We start from the raw sequence: 14,689 nt of genomic DNA, 5'->3' as shown, positions 1-14,689 counted from the left end.
CCCGAGACCCCATTTCCGGATAAGGACCAAGGCAGGCGGCGACGGGGGCCAGCTGACCAACCAACCAACCTACCAGCAGTAAAGATGTGATACATTTCAGAATGTAAATCAGGGAGAGGAAAGATTTTACAATGGGTAAACACTGACTAAATCTTCTATAAATAAGTATTGTAAAAACTAAGCACTTTTTTTTCATTATAGTATTTTAACTGCAGTTCCTCTTTAACTCATCACTGACAAGATATAGTGTTGATTCAAAATTGTTTGAAAAGCTCAATTTTGTAGCAGAACAACTTTTGCAAATGTATCCGTATATTCGTATTCTTATTTATTGAGGTATAAGCAGGGGCTTCACTACAAATCATGCCCCCCGGCAAAACGTTGATGGGGCCTCCTTAATGCATCAGAAAAGAAAAGCCATCTATGCGGCAAATAAATGTATATAATCAATAAAACAATTACCTCAAAATATATAAATGTTTATTATTATTTAATGGAAAACGATCATATAAAAACAATTAAAAACATACAGTACAGCACATGAGGACGTGAAAAATAAACTATCATAAATATATTATGGTTACATAGATTTTCCAGTGAAAAATGTCTATAAACCTGGGGTCTGGCGGAAAGACAAATATACATATAATTGCCTGAGCCACAAAATACAATATCCACACCTAGCCAAAATACATAGAAAAATAGTGATCCAAACAAAGTGGATAGTCTATATATGTATATAAGTATACTAAGTACGCGTGGACAAGGAGATTGGGCACAAGGACCCCCGCAAGAGTGAAAGAGAAAAAGGTGTCTTACCAGAAGGGTACCCCAGGAGATAACCGTCCGCTGTGCTGTGTCTCACATGTAAGTACAAGCACCGCTGCACTAAGTACAAGCACCGCCGCCGCATAATGCATTTATGCGTCCATGCATGCAACATTACGTAATTAGAGTGGACGCGACTGGATAAGCGTGTCATGTGATGACGCGCTATGCCATCGCGTCGGCATGACGTGGCCACGTCACGCAAACAGTTAGGGCGGTAGCGGCGGCGGTGCTTGTACTTAAAGAGACTCTGTAACATGAAAAAGATCCCCTGGGGGGTACTCACCTCGGGTGGGGGAAGCCTCCGGATCCTAATGAGGCTTCCCACGCCGTCCTCTGTCCCACGGGGGTCTCGCTGCAGACCTCTGAACAGCCGGCGACAGGCCCGACTGTAATTTCAATATTTACCTTTGCTGGCTCCAGCGGGGGCGCTGTGGCTGCTTTCCTCTCCGAACTACACGGAAATACCCGATCTCAGTCGGGTCCGCTCTACTGCGCAGGCGCCGGAAACTTGCGCCTGCGCAGTAGAGCAGACCCGACGGCGATCGGGTATTTCCGTGTAGTTCGGAGCCGACAGCCGTCAGAGCGCCTGCGCAGGAGCCAGGAAGGTAAATATTATGTCACGGCTGCACGGAGGGCTGCAGCGAGACCCCCGTGGGACAGAGGACGGCGTGGGGAGCCTCATTAGGATCCGGAGGCTTCCCCCACCCGAGGTGAGTACCCCCCAGGGGATTTTTTGAGGTTACAGATCCTCTTTAATGGAGAAGACGTTAGTACTCCGTTATCCTCTGAAGAAGCAGCAGGTTAGCTGCGATACATGTGAGGCACAGCACAGCGGACGGTTATCTCCTGGGGTACCCTTCTGGTAAGACACCTTTTTCTCTTTCACTCTTGCGGGGGCCTTGTGCCCAATCTCCTTGTCCACGCGTACTTAGTATACTTATATACATATATAGACTATCCACTTTGTTTGGATCACTATTTTTCTATGTATTTTGGCTAAGTGTGGATATTGTATTTTGTGGCTCAGGCAATTATATGTATATTTGTCTTTCCGCCAGACCCCAGGTTTATAGATATTTTTCACTGGAAAATCTATGTAACCATAATATATTTATGATAGTTTATTTTTCACGTCCTCATGTGCTGTACTGTATGTTTTTAATTGTTTTTATATGATCGTTTTCCATTAAATAATAATAAACATTTATATATTTTGAGATAATTGTTTTATTGATTATATACATTTATTTGCCGCATAGATGGCTTTTCTTTTCTGATGTATTAGTGGTTTATCACATCCTATGCAAATGCTATTCAGGTGGCCCTTTTGTTGTGTATGGGGCCTCCTTAATGTTCATAACACTTCCCTTGCCTCCCCTTGGTGACCCTCACAGCCTTGGGGGCCATTGTACAAAGGCCATAAAACAACTGTGGCCATCAGGATCTTCACATCCATAACATGTAGCCACAAAAACACCTGGAGTATCAGAGAAAGGGAAGTTGAGAAGTTGGGGCCCGACCCTTACCTCTGGGCCCCCCTGCAGTTGTAGTGGCTGCTCCCCTGTAGTTACGCCCCTTGGCATAAGTACACTCTAATTTTGAACTTCAGCTAAAATTCACTAAACCTAATGCTTATTCACTCTGGGAAATGCCATGCTAAGAGAGCAGTTAATGGTGTAAATTACACTTACCTTTAGGCTGGATTCACATTGTGCACGTTGCAGAACACGCACGTTAGGTGTGTGGACTGCGGTGGAGACTGGATGTAGATGTTATCAATCATTACTTAAGTTGAAAGTTTGAAGTGAGTATAGATGACCTCTAACATCATTGGCCTTGTCTCTGACTATCCACCTTGTGGATTGCTCTTGTCAGAGCTACTGTTTTTTCAGCAACTTCAAAGGAAGCAGCATAGAGCCTGGAGCTAAACAGTGTGTCTGTACAGTGATTGTTCCAAAAAGTGGTGTCGGAAACAACCTATAAAGGTCCTTTCGGGTGACAAAAATCTAAAATGTGTTGTTAGTTTTATCAGACCTCACAATCAGTGCTGCTCATCCAGATTCCGGATATCCGGGTAACCCGGATATCCGGGTAACCCGGATATCCGACCTTCTTTCAGCTATCTGACCGGATTTGGATTTCGGATACCTGGGCCCAAATCCGGATGGCTATCTGCGGATATTTGGGCACATAAAGCGGATATCCGCGGATATTGCGGATACCCAGATACGAAACACTGTAACTAAGGAGATGACATCCTGGAGCCAATCAGAGGGTTCCCAGCAGAAGCCCTAGCAACCGATCACAGAGGGGAACGATGGCCAGCCCCACCTGACCTCATTGAGCCAATCAGAGGGCTCCCAGCCTAAACCCTGGCACCCAATCACAGAAAGGAACACTGGCCAGCCCCCCTGTATAATAAGGAGGGCTGCCATGATGAGACATATCGTCTTAGCTTGCTGAATGCTCACTGAGAGACATGCTCCAGTGCTGCTGGCCTACTAAGGGCTGTACACAGTTATAAACCTAAAGCTATTCAGTGATTAAACCCTTCACTATCACTACACTATTGTTAAATTGTTAATTAGCTTGATGTCATTGTGTGACAGTCAGAGTGTGTACTCCAGTGCTGCTGGCCTAGCAAGGGCTGTACACAGTGATAAACCGAAACCTGTTCAGTGATTAACCCCTTCACTATCACTACACTATTGTTATATCATTAATTAGCTTGATGTCATTGTGTGACAGTCAGAGTGTGTGCTGCAGGCAGCTGCTATGTGTCTGTGTGTGTGTACTGTGCACAGACCAGGCCAGCTGCTGCCTGCTGGCCAGCTATTAGCCTTAGCTAGGTACAGTATAGGTTAGTTAGGTTAGGGATTAGGGGATAGGATTACTGTGTTATTGTGTAGTTAGTACTGTAGTACTGCAGTCAGTGCTAGTAGTTGTTAGTGTAGTAGTACTACTACTGTGTTAGCTTTCTACAGAACTGCTGTGTTTTGAGCAGTGCCAGTGTGTTAGTGTTAGTGTGCACTAGTGTCTTCTCCTCTGCTGTCTGACTGTCACTCGGCACTTGGCACATGTCACGTGGCATGTGTCAAGTGGCACTTGCCACGTGTCACTTGACACGTGGCACTTGGCAAGTGACACGTGCCAAGTGACACGTTCCATGTGCCAAGTAACACGTGCCACGTCCGGCATGCTCCTGGCACACATTACACCTGCTTCATTGCCCTGCTCCTGCTGTCTGTGCTGCTCACACCGCCAGGGTGCCACAGGCCACTGCTGCTGTGCTGATACCACCTATATTTAGCCCAAAACACAATTGTTGTGTAATTTTTTTAGAGGTGTCTTGGCTGAAAACTGTCATGTCCCAGTTGTGCGGTTGGACTTTGGACACAATGTGGGCTGCACGACTGCTGTCTGGAACCTAGGCCTGATGTTAATTGATAGCCATTTTTTTTGAGTGGGGGGGGGGCGGATTTTAAGGCCCCACATCATCAATTAGTGTTCCCCTTTAAAAAATAATGATGATACATGCCTCATTTACCCTAAAAAACGTTTTTAAAGCAATTTAAAGGCCACTTATCCGAATCCGCCGGATACCGAGGTCGGATATCCGTTTCGGATTGGAAAATTTTGAAATCGGATATACGACCCGGATCGGATATCTGGGTATCAGGATACGAATCAGATCCGGATTTTGTAAAGGGGTATCCGAGCAGCACTACTCACAACAGGCACTGTGATACTTCATGGAACACGCCTGTGATGAACTTTACAATAGCAGTGCTTTTTGTTAATGTTATATATTTTCTTTTCCAGGGGAAATCGTTCATCAAGGATGCTCTTAAATGCAAAGCTCATGGACTGAGACACAAATTCAGCTGCATCAGTCGTAAGTGCCCTGCTATTAAAGAGATGGTACACCAGCTCCAGAAGGAATGCTATGCAAAGCACGACCTCTGCTCTGCTGCCAAGGATAATGTTCAAGTCATTGTGGAGATGATTCACTTCAAAGACCTCCTGTTACACGAGTAAGTGATGATATCCAAAGAGTGTTGCAGCATTGACGGGGCATTTTGTGGAATTCCCTGTGTAATTAAAGCCGTGGCCAAGAGCACCAAACTGACATTTGGAATATGAATCCAGTCTTACTGCACATATTTTCCAAAAATTGTCCATTCTACAAATGTATTTTTCATGACAAAGAAAAGTACAGATCCAAGCCAGCTAATGTAAACCTGTAAGGAAACATTATTACAAAACAGATGCTTACCTAAGGCTTCAAAGTAGTCCAAGGCTTCCCCCATCTTCCTTAACCCATCTGCTGCTGCCTGGGACCAGCTTTCTCTTCATGGGCACGCTCCCACCAATGTACAAGAGCGGCAGTACTGCAAAAGTGTGAATACGGCCTGTGCCGTAGCACAAAGCGGCTTGTGTATGAAGGAAAAGAGATGAGCAGTATTGTGCTACTGCACAAGAGTGGCCATAGTATGGCTGCATTTGTACATGGCCGAGAGCACAGAGAGGCCCATCGATGTAACAGAGGGGTGTAAGAAGTTTGGGGAAGCCTCAGGACTATTGAGAGGCTCTACTGAGGTAAGTGTCTAGTTTGTTTTTTTAGTTTATATATTTTTTCTATTTGATTTATTTTTAGGCTTCAGGTATGCTTTAAGTGAACATGTCACTTCAAGAAGTCTTTCAATGTCACATAACTTAGCTCTGAGCGCTCTTCCATTCTATACCCCGGGGACCTCCAAACCCAAGTATGCATAGGCCCTGATTTAGTTAACTTTTCTTCTAACGTAAAATAAGTTGTCTGAAATGAAGCTTAACTTTTCTTTAACTTTTTGCACTTGTTAGACGCTGAAAGGTATTTTGAGGTTAATCCAAAAAAAAATCTACTGAGAGAAAACTCAAGAGAAAGTTAATTTAATCAGTACATAGCATGTAAGTCTTAACTTCTTTTCATTGGTGGAAATTAGCCATGTACACATACAGGACCTTCATAGGAGGAAATTAGCCATGTACATATACAGGACCTTCAAAGGAAGAACTTAGCCATGTACACATACAGGACCTTCGTAGGAAGAAACTAGCCATGTACAAATACAGGACCTTAACAGCAGGAAATAGCCATGTACGCATACAGGACCTTCATAGGAGGAAATTAGCCATGTACACATACAGGACCTTCATAGGAGGAAATTAGCCATGTACACATACAGGACCTTTATAGGAGGAAATTAGCCATGTACACATACAGGACCTTCATAGGAGGAAATTAGCCATGTACACATACAGGACCTTCATAGGAGGAAATTAGCCATGTACGCATACAGGACCTTCATAGGAGGAAATTAGCCATGTACACATACAGGACCCTGCCATTCTGGGAGTTCCACCTTGTAGCTTTGCTCTCAGTTACTTTTTGACAGAGACCTGCATTGCACAGGAAGTTACAGGGAGAGCTGCTATGTGCTCCATCTTGTATTGTAAGTCAAGGTTTTCACACTTTAATCAGTATCACTGAGCACCAGGTAGGGTCTGTGTTGCGTAACTGAAAATAATGCACACTGCCAAGTAAGGCTCCTACATGAATAATAGGCATTTTCAGCATTGGGGAATGGCGTGTGCAGTCTTATGAACAGTCATTTGTATATGCCTAGATGATAGAAACTGTATGCGCATATGAAATGTGAATATGGAAAGAAAATTACAAACATAAGACACTACTATTTACTGTTCATTGCAAACAAACTGTAAGCAATTGATTCCTTACTTGTGAAATGATGGAAGGCACACTTGGAGGCTTGTATGAGGGCTTTGTTGGCATACAACATTTTCTCCTTTCCCAGCACACGGTCAGGCTTATGATGTGCCCTGGTAACATATTGTGCCCTCTAATAACTGGAAAGGAAGAAGCTAGCTGATAAGAGAGAAAATACATTGGCTTCAGTCACCTACATTATAGATGAGGCCTACAGTTGCTATTTGTCATATTCTAATCTTAAAGGGGATAAACAAGTGAAATTTGATCCCACAGTGTGATGTTTAAGGCCTCTGCAGAAAACTGGAGGTGCACCCACCTCTGACAGAGTAATGGGTATACACTTAGGTATAAAGTATGTGGAGCAAAATAAGAAGCATTGTCTCATGTACATCAAGGGGTGGAACCATTTAGTCTTTGCGAAGGAGGCGCTATAGCAGCTACACATAAGGTGCTGGAAGTGGAGAATATAGACCCCTACAATGGTTTTATACATGCTAGTGTATTTGCAGTTTTAATGTTCAGCGAGTAACTTTTTGTGCAGCCTTATGGAGTAAAAGGGTTGCTATAAAGGAAAATCTAAAGATATTAATATTATGCCTTAGATGTACTAAGGGATATATAAAAAAAAAGAACTGTACTAAATACCATATAGTGGTCAGGGTGAATGTACATACTACTTTATGAGAATTCTGTCCTTGATATCTGTGTCCGTCCAAGTGCTTTCAATGCTGGAGTGCCTTATCTTAAAAAGGTAGACCCCCAAAGTAGCATCTATGGAATCTATTCCATCGTAGAATTTTTCTTAAGCTAATAATGGTTAAAAATTATACTTAACGCATTCAATGTGTTCTTTCCGTAGGCTCTATGTTGACCTGGTGAACATCTTGCTGACTTGTGGTGATGAGGTGAAAGATGCAATCACTCACAGTGTGCAGACTCAGTGTGCTCAGAGCTGGGGAAGTCTTTGCTACATTTTAAGTTTCTGCACCTCTGCTATGCAAGGAGATGGTACAATTGTGTCTATTGCCCCACCTGCCAAAAAGCAAGGAGACCCTATCAAGGGAGATCTGGGCAAGGTGATCCGCAGTCACAGTGATTCAACTTTTCTGTCTGACTTGGAAAGAGATGGCATAAGATCCTCAAAAAATGAGAAAAACATCAAATCACAGTCGAACGCACGCGGAAAACCGATCAGTAATAACAAAGTTGCATTTGGTGCTACAGAAAGCTCAGATAAACCGGCTGGTTTGACAGACATCAGAAGGTGAAACAGTGCCTTCACTGTCGTTCTCTTTTTTCCTTCCACTGAGAAGCCTATCATACCCTTTGTGTGGACATTCCAAGGCATTTACCATGTAACAGGGCAATGCTCTGCCTAATGTGCATTCTCAGATCCAGCAGCTTTATCTCAAACGCCTAAGGAGAGGACGGAGCAGAACTCTACGAATGACATAAGCTAGGAACCCTTTCAGGACATTTCATAACTCTACATTGCAGACATGAGATATTGTTTGAGAAAATTATAGTTCGAATCTGAAAAGCAGCCTAGCTGGTCATAAATTACTTACATGTAGACAACCAAAAATGTAAAGACAATGCTGAGAGATGTTAAACTGTATTTAAATCTTTAACTAGATTAAGAAATGTCTGATCACCCATTTTATAACTAATTGTCTAAGCCACGGAGTTCTACTGACAAGAGGCTGAATGTTACTTCTACTTGCAAGATCAATGGATTTTGTAATATGTCTGTTTATCGCAATGAGCGATAATATATTGAATATTTATTTTGCAGCTGATGTTACTCAACATCCCAACCCCTGGTAGTTCTTTTGTGTCCTTCTTTCTGGCACAGGAATTGCTATCGATCTATTCTATAAATAACTTCTCTTTAACATGGTAACCCCCAATCTGCATGCATTTGAGCATAAAAGAACCATCATATATTAGAACGCTAGGAAAGTACACTGTCAATAGATCGGTCGGGACGTTGTGGGTACAAAACACTGTGGACAGTGTGATTGCCCAGAAGACAAGTCCATAGAAAGCTTTGAATGTCTAGTAGTTCAACAGATCACCTCAGCATGCATAATCTAGAATTATTATTTCTTATTGCAAGGATATATTTCCTTATCTTTATGTAATGAATATTGCTGCCATTATGTGTGTTTGAGAGACAATCTGTGCAAGTATACGGTATGTCTGTGTTTGTTTATATGTATGTACATAGATCCATTCAGTAAGGCTCTGTGCACGCTACTTACTCGCTCTTGGTTCATCAAAAAAAAACGGCTATAGATTTCCCATTATTTGGGTGACATCACTAATCTCTAACATAAATGTCATGGTGGTCACAGAAGATGCAGCCTAATTGTACAATGTTTGTTCAATCAAACTACATCTATGTGGTACGAGCATTTTCAAACATCATACAATCCATTTGACTTTGTTTCCAGAGAGCATGTGTTATCTGAGGAACACCCTGAACCTGCAGTCAGCATAAATCATAGACTAGAGTTACTATCATTAGTGGTTAGTAATAGTGCTCATAAGCACAAAAGCTAGACATTTTTGGATACTGTAATGTCCCTTTCCTTCCGGACTTAGGGATCTTGCACACTACATGTGATTCTGATTCCGATTTGCGATTTTCATGTGATTTTACATGTGATTCTGATTAGCGATTTTAAATCGGTACTGCATGCTGCAGGTTTTTCTGCGTTCTTCTTCTTGTTTTGATAGCATTCAGAAACGCAAATCGAATTTGCAGTGTGCAGGGGGCCTTACAGTAATGAGTTTCTCAGGTTCTGGACAGGAAGAGCTGTAGGTACAGAAGGGTAGACGTATCACTACTAGTGTGAGGAACATTGGAGCAAAAGTGGAGATACTGTCCAAATCAAGGACTCTGCTTGGACATGTCTGATTCGTTTTAGTTTTGCTCCAGTTTTTCTGGCACTGATAGATCTGCCCTACTGCATTTAAGCATGTTGGCCCACTAAAGCATTGGTAGACAAATAAATGTCCAGTGGCCTATCACTCTAGGGCCCATATGCAATTAACTTTTTCACCTGCGTTTTCTCCTAGCTGAAATTTTCAAACTTGTTAATAAAATGTCTTTTAAACCAGCAGAAAGCAAAAAAATACTCAAAATAATTTTAATAGTACTTTCCCTCCTACTTTTTGGTACTTTTTCCATCGCAAAGTGCTAAAAAGTCATTCTAAATCAAAGAAGAAAAATTATCTCCTGGGAGAAAAGTCAGGTGAAAAAGTGAATTGCATAAGGGCCTAAGTCACAGACCCTCAGGCACTTTTTGGGGGACAGAAAACACTAAAAGCAATAGAAAAGATTAGGTTATTATTATTTAGTATTTACGTTATATATGAAGATTTGACATCTTCCATAGATTATATAGTCATGTCAGTAACAGTCCCTCAGAGGAGCTCACAATCTAATCAGTACCATAGTCATATGTCCATCATAGTCTATGGCCAATTTGGGGGGAAGCTAATTAATTTATCTGTATGTTTTTGAGATGTGGAAGGAAACAAGAAATGCCCAAAGAAAACCCACACAGACACAGGGAGACAGATACAAACTCCTGGAGACTATTTCCCTGGTTGGGATTTGAATCGGGCCCAGCGCTGCCGGGGCAAGACTAAACTCTGCTCCACTGTATGCTAACAACAAATATTGCATCAGTTTTAGCTACCTGACTCCTGGGATTTGTCCAGTCCTGTCTTCGCGGGCCTTGTGATGACCACTCAGAAGGGAAGATGTATACATTATATTAAAACTGCTTACTAAATCTCACACCATTTACAAGTTATTTGCTCCTTTTGTGAACTCTATTGAGTTGTTTTACTAAGGTTGGAAAATAATGGGAAACAAATAATAATAAAAGAGACCTAGCAATACTGGACTGAGCTTTCTATCTGAATTTGATGTTACAACCCTCACCCGGGTCTTATCACAATATACTCAAAATTGCTGGAAAGTACAAGAACTTAAATTCTGTAAAAAAAATTTAGTGGGGGTGGGGAACGCTCCCACTGCAGACATGTGTATCACTTCAGGTTAGATGGCTTATAATTTACTATCTGCATCTCCTCTCTATTCTGATACCACACAGGTGAGGGCTGCAGACTTTTTCCACCTAATATCAGGCAATGATTTAACATCCAATCCGTGACTGCTTATGTTCTTTAGTGTTCCCACTATTCTCCAACCTTAAGCTGTGTATTCTCACATATAGATTAAAGTTAGCCAAGCCAGCCTGGGGTGAGAATCTAATGTGTGTACAGGAGCACCCCGACATCACATAGTGATCAAGGTCAGGCATGCTAGATCTTTAGTGGGGTCCAACCTCTGCTTGCCAAAAAAAGCTTTGCATTGTTCTTCTTCCCCGCTCCATAGCAACAGACGTGTCACCAGTTCATAGCCTACTAGATTACCTGTATAACACTCGGGCCCCAAATTGTTGCCTAAAGGAACAAGCCCCGATCTCTGCAAGTGACAGTATTATGAGTATGAGGCTTAAGTAAATTAAACCATGTGACAACATTTTAGAGTTAAGGGAATTTGTTTGTAAGCAAAGTGCTTTATTACCAGTCCTGTAGTCTGATCTGCCCAAGTTATTCCCTGCTAGAACAAATTATCTATAGATATCTGCTTTTCCTAAAATGTTTTCTATAAAATAGTCCACCTCGTCCCCAAAGAGTCAATGTCATGGATGACAGAACACGAGGATTCATTCCTCAGTGCTGCTATTATTAACTCAAATAGGGAAATGCCATTGGCTCCCACACTCTTGCATGCAATTCTTTCCACCCTAGTGCATGATCTGGTAAGAGATCCAATGGAATCTGTTACCAGTACACAAGGGAAACAGATTAAGGAACAAATATCTGCCCAATACAGATCAAATCCTCTATCAGACAAACCGACCAAGTCCAGACTCCACCTGCTGTTAGCAGTGTTGTAGTCTTACAATTGCTCACCACCTACTTCCTATGACCTAGAAAGTCCAACCTCCTCATGCCGACACATGGTTTTTACAGCAATACAAAGATTCTGGGAAATGTATTCTGGGATCAATAGTTCTTCCTGCTTTGGAAATCACAAGGTTCTGACAGACCTTCCCAGCAGCTAAATCCAGAGTGGAGAGGAAGCAAGCTGTATTACAATTGCAAGCATATCTTGCCATTGAAACACACATTCTAAACATCATCATCCTTAAAATGCAGCCATTATCAATTATGTGGTATACTTGCATTATTGATTTTTAGCCCCATTTTAAGATACTGCCATATCACTTTGAGCCTGATGTACTAAGTAATCTCCAAGCATCCCCTGATATATTAGGAAATCTACAGTTTTTGCTGCCGTATAAAATGCACTTTTTCTCCCCAAAAAAGGGGAGAAAAAGTCCCTGCATCTTATATCCCGAATGCAGGGAATCGCCGACTGCCGAGACGTCGGGAACTCCCTGCATGGTCCCACCTTGTATGATTGTCTGCCCCATGTCTCCTGCTCCCCCCCTCCGTGTATGTTCCTCTGCCCCCCCCCCCCCCTCTCTCCCGCCAACCCCCACCCCACCCCTTATCCAGCACCACCCCACCCCTTATCCAGCTCACCTAATGCATGGTTCCCATGGCGAAAGCAGACTTTTCCTGTTCTGCAAGGCTCCCCTAGTGATGGCTTTAGCTGATGACACATTCAGCAGAAGCCAACACAAGGAGGAGTCGTGCGGGACAGGAGAGGTCTGCTGTCGTCGCAGGAAACATGGAATAGGTGAGCCGGTGCTGCTGGGGGGTGTAGCAGGAGACACGAGGGGCAGAGAAACATACATGGAGGGGGGAGCGGGAGATACGGGGCACAGGAACATACACAGGGAGGGAGGCAGGGGACACATGGGGGGGGGAAGGGGGACACATGAGGACACAATCATTGGGGGAGAACATACAAGACGCTCCTGGAATATGGACTCACCAGGTTTAGTATACTGTATTTTTTTCCCTGGTTCTTGCCCTCTAAACTTAGGTGCGTCTTATATTGCGGCAAATAGTAAATGTGCTAACCTTTCAGCAATCCCCACAATGATATTATAACAAATGTGAGGATGCAATATTTTATAATCTAGTAGCAGATTTTGTTTTAAATCCAGTCCTGGTTTGCTGAATCATTTGTGATATAACCAGTGGCAATGCCTTAGTACCTTAGTAATCAGGCCCTATATGTATAATTAAAGCTGTTACCTCCTGTATTGGTAGCAGGAATGGCCAGTGAGACGCAAATAATTTTGAGTACTGTATATTAAATTATTATACAATTTGCATCAGCTCAGAATTATTTGCATCTTATTGGATTGTTATCAGCATACACTGAAGACAAGAATATGTGCATATTTTTTGTTAATGGGTGGGACATGCCAGTATAAATCACTAATGCAGTAAACTGTATTATTGATAAGAGCCACATTTTAAAGCATATTAGCCACAGGTACGCTAACACTTCAAAGGAAAGTTGAAGTAAGAAGAATCTGGCACAACTACTGACCTGCTTCTAAACAAAATGCTGATTGCCTGGGTATCACTCTGATCGCCTGGGTATCACTCTGATCGCCTGGGTATCACTCTGATCGCCTGGGTATCTCTCTGATCGCCTGGGTATCAATCTGATTGCCGGCATATAGCTCTGATTGCCTGGGTATCACTCTTTTCGCTTGGATATCACTCTGATTGCCTGGGTATCACTCTGATCGCCTGGGTATCACTCTGATCGCCTGGGTATCGATCTGATTGCCGGCAAATAGCTCTGATTGCCTGGGTATCACTCTTTTCGCTTGGATATCACTCTGATTGCCTGGGTATCACTCTGATCACCTGGGTAACACTCTGATCCTCTATTTAACAGTTTATAATTTACTGTCCCTGACAAGTATGCAGGTCAGGTATTCTACCTGCCCTCTGACTCGGATGGCTGCAATGCCAGTAACCTTGCTATTATTTTAAATTGAGAACAATGGCGGTCTCCATATTCCGCTCGTGTCAGAATTCCTTTAAATATAAGAGTTGCAGGCCTGAATGAAGGTATGTGTTTGTTTACAGGAATATCTACTGTTTCAGTCTTTGCTGTTATTGTATATAATTCATGCTTCTATTTATTGTATTGTTTTCTTTTTATGAACATGATATTACAGACACACAATATCTATACACAAGCACAATATGCACACACATCTGTTACTACACACATGTACAAACACATGTACATTTTTTATGGCTTTGTGTTGTACATATTTTATGCCACTAGTAGTATATTTTGTTAAGCTGCCTAATATAATTTGATGCCATTCTGTAATGTTATTGATTTCATAATACATTATTTATTGCTATAATTATTTTATTATAAATAAAGATTTTATGTATAATTGAGTGACTGTTTGATACTAGGGATATACTATAACCTTGGTCCTTGGGGCTCGCAGTGCAGGAGATCGTGCACAGGCTGCGCGGGTGTCTCCTGTTGGTAGGTGGAGTGGAGCTCTGGAGACTGTTAGACGGCGAAAGCGCCGTCTAATTACCTTGTACAGTGCTGCGAGCTGCAGCAGCGCTGTAATGGGGACAGCCGTGTGACACGGCTATCCCCCTGGGACACTAGAGAGCGATCGGCTCTCATAGGCAGAAGTCTATGACAGCCGATCGCCATGATTGGCTGACTGCGGGGAGGGAGGGGAAAAAAAAGAAACAAATAGACATATTTATTATAAAATAAATAACAAAAATATTATATATATAAACATAGGGGGAGCGATCAGAGCTCTCTGTTGGTGGGGAGAAAAGGGGGGAGGGGAATCACTTGTGTGCTAAGTTGTGCGGCCCTGCAGCATGGCCTTTAACCAGTTCACCCCCAAGGGTTTTTATCCTAACGGACCAGAGCAATTTTCAGTTGTCAGCGCTCCTCCCTTTTATTCCCTAATAACTTTATTACTACTTATCACAAGAAAATGATCTATACCTCGTTTTTTTCGCCACCAATTAGGCTTTCTGTGGATAGTACATTTTGCTAAGAATTTTTTTATTCTA

At 42.4% G+C, this 14,689-nt stretch overlaps 1 protein-coding gene and 1 long non-coding RNA gene across 2 annotated transcripts in view; one reads left to right on the top strand and one right to left on the bottom strand.

Annotated features, from left to right (window-relative positions):
• The window catches only part of STC2 (stanniocalcin 2), a 49,003-nt gene extending 36,558 nt beyond the window's left edge, over positions 1–12,445 (top strand). Inside the window, exons 3-4 of the mRNA XM_068277168.1 lie at positions 4,654–4,865; positions 7,464–12,445. Of these exons, the coding sequence (XP_068133269.1) occupies positions 4,654–4,865; positions 7,464–7,872 (621 nt within the window). The 3' untranslated portion in view covers positions 7,873–12,445. The remainder of the gene's footprint in view (positions 1–4,653; positions 4,866–7,463) is intronic.
• LOC137563997 (uncharacterized) overlaps positions 1–14,689 on the bottom strand; it is a 40,472-nt gene that overhangs the window by 4,106 nt on the left and 21,677 nt on the right. The window contains exon 2 of the long non-coding RNA XR_011030488.1: positions 6,614–6,760. This is a non-coding gene — a long non-coding RNA (uncharacterized lncRNA). The remainder of the gene's footprint in view (positions 1–6,613; positions 6,761–14,689) is intronic.

Source organism: Hyperolius riggenbachi, chromosome 3, assembly GCF_040937935.1.
Source record: "Hyperolius riggenbachi isolate aHypRig1 chromosome 3, aHypRig1.pri, whole genome shotgun sequence".
NCBI classification, from domain to species: Eukaryota; Metazoa; Chordata; class Amphibia; order Anura; family Hyperoliidae; genus Hyperolius; species Hyperolius riggenbachi.
Note: the sequence above shows the minus strand (reverse complement) of the source record. Positions and strands in the feature narration are given on the sequence as shown.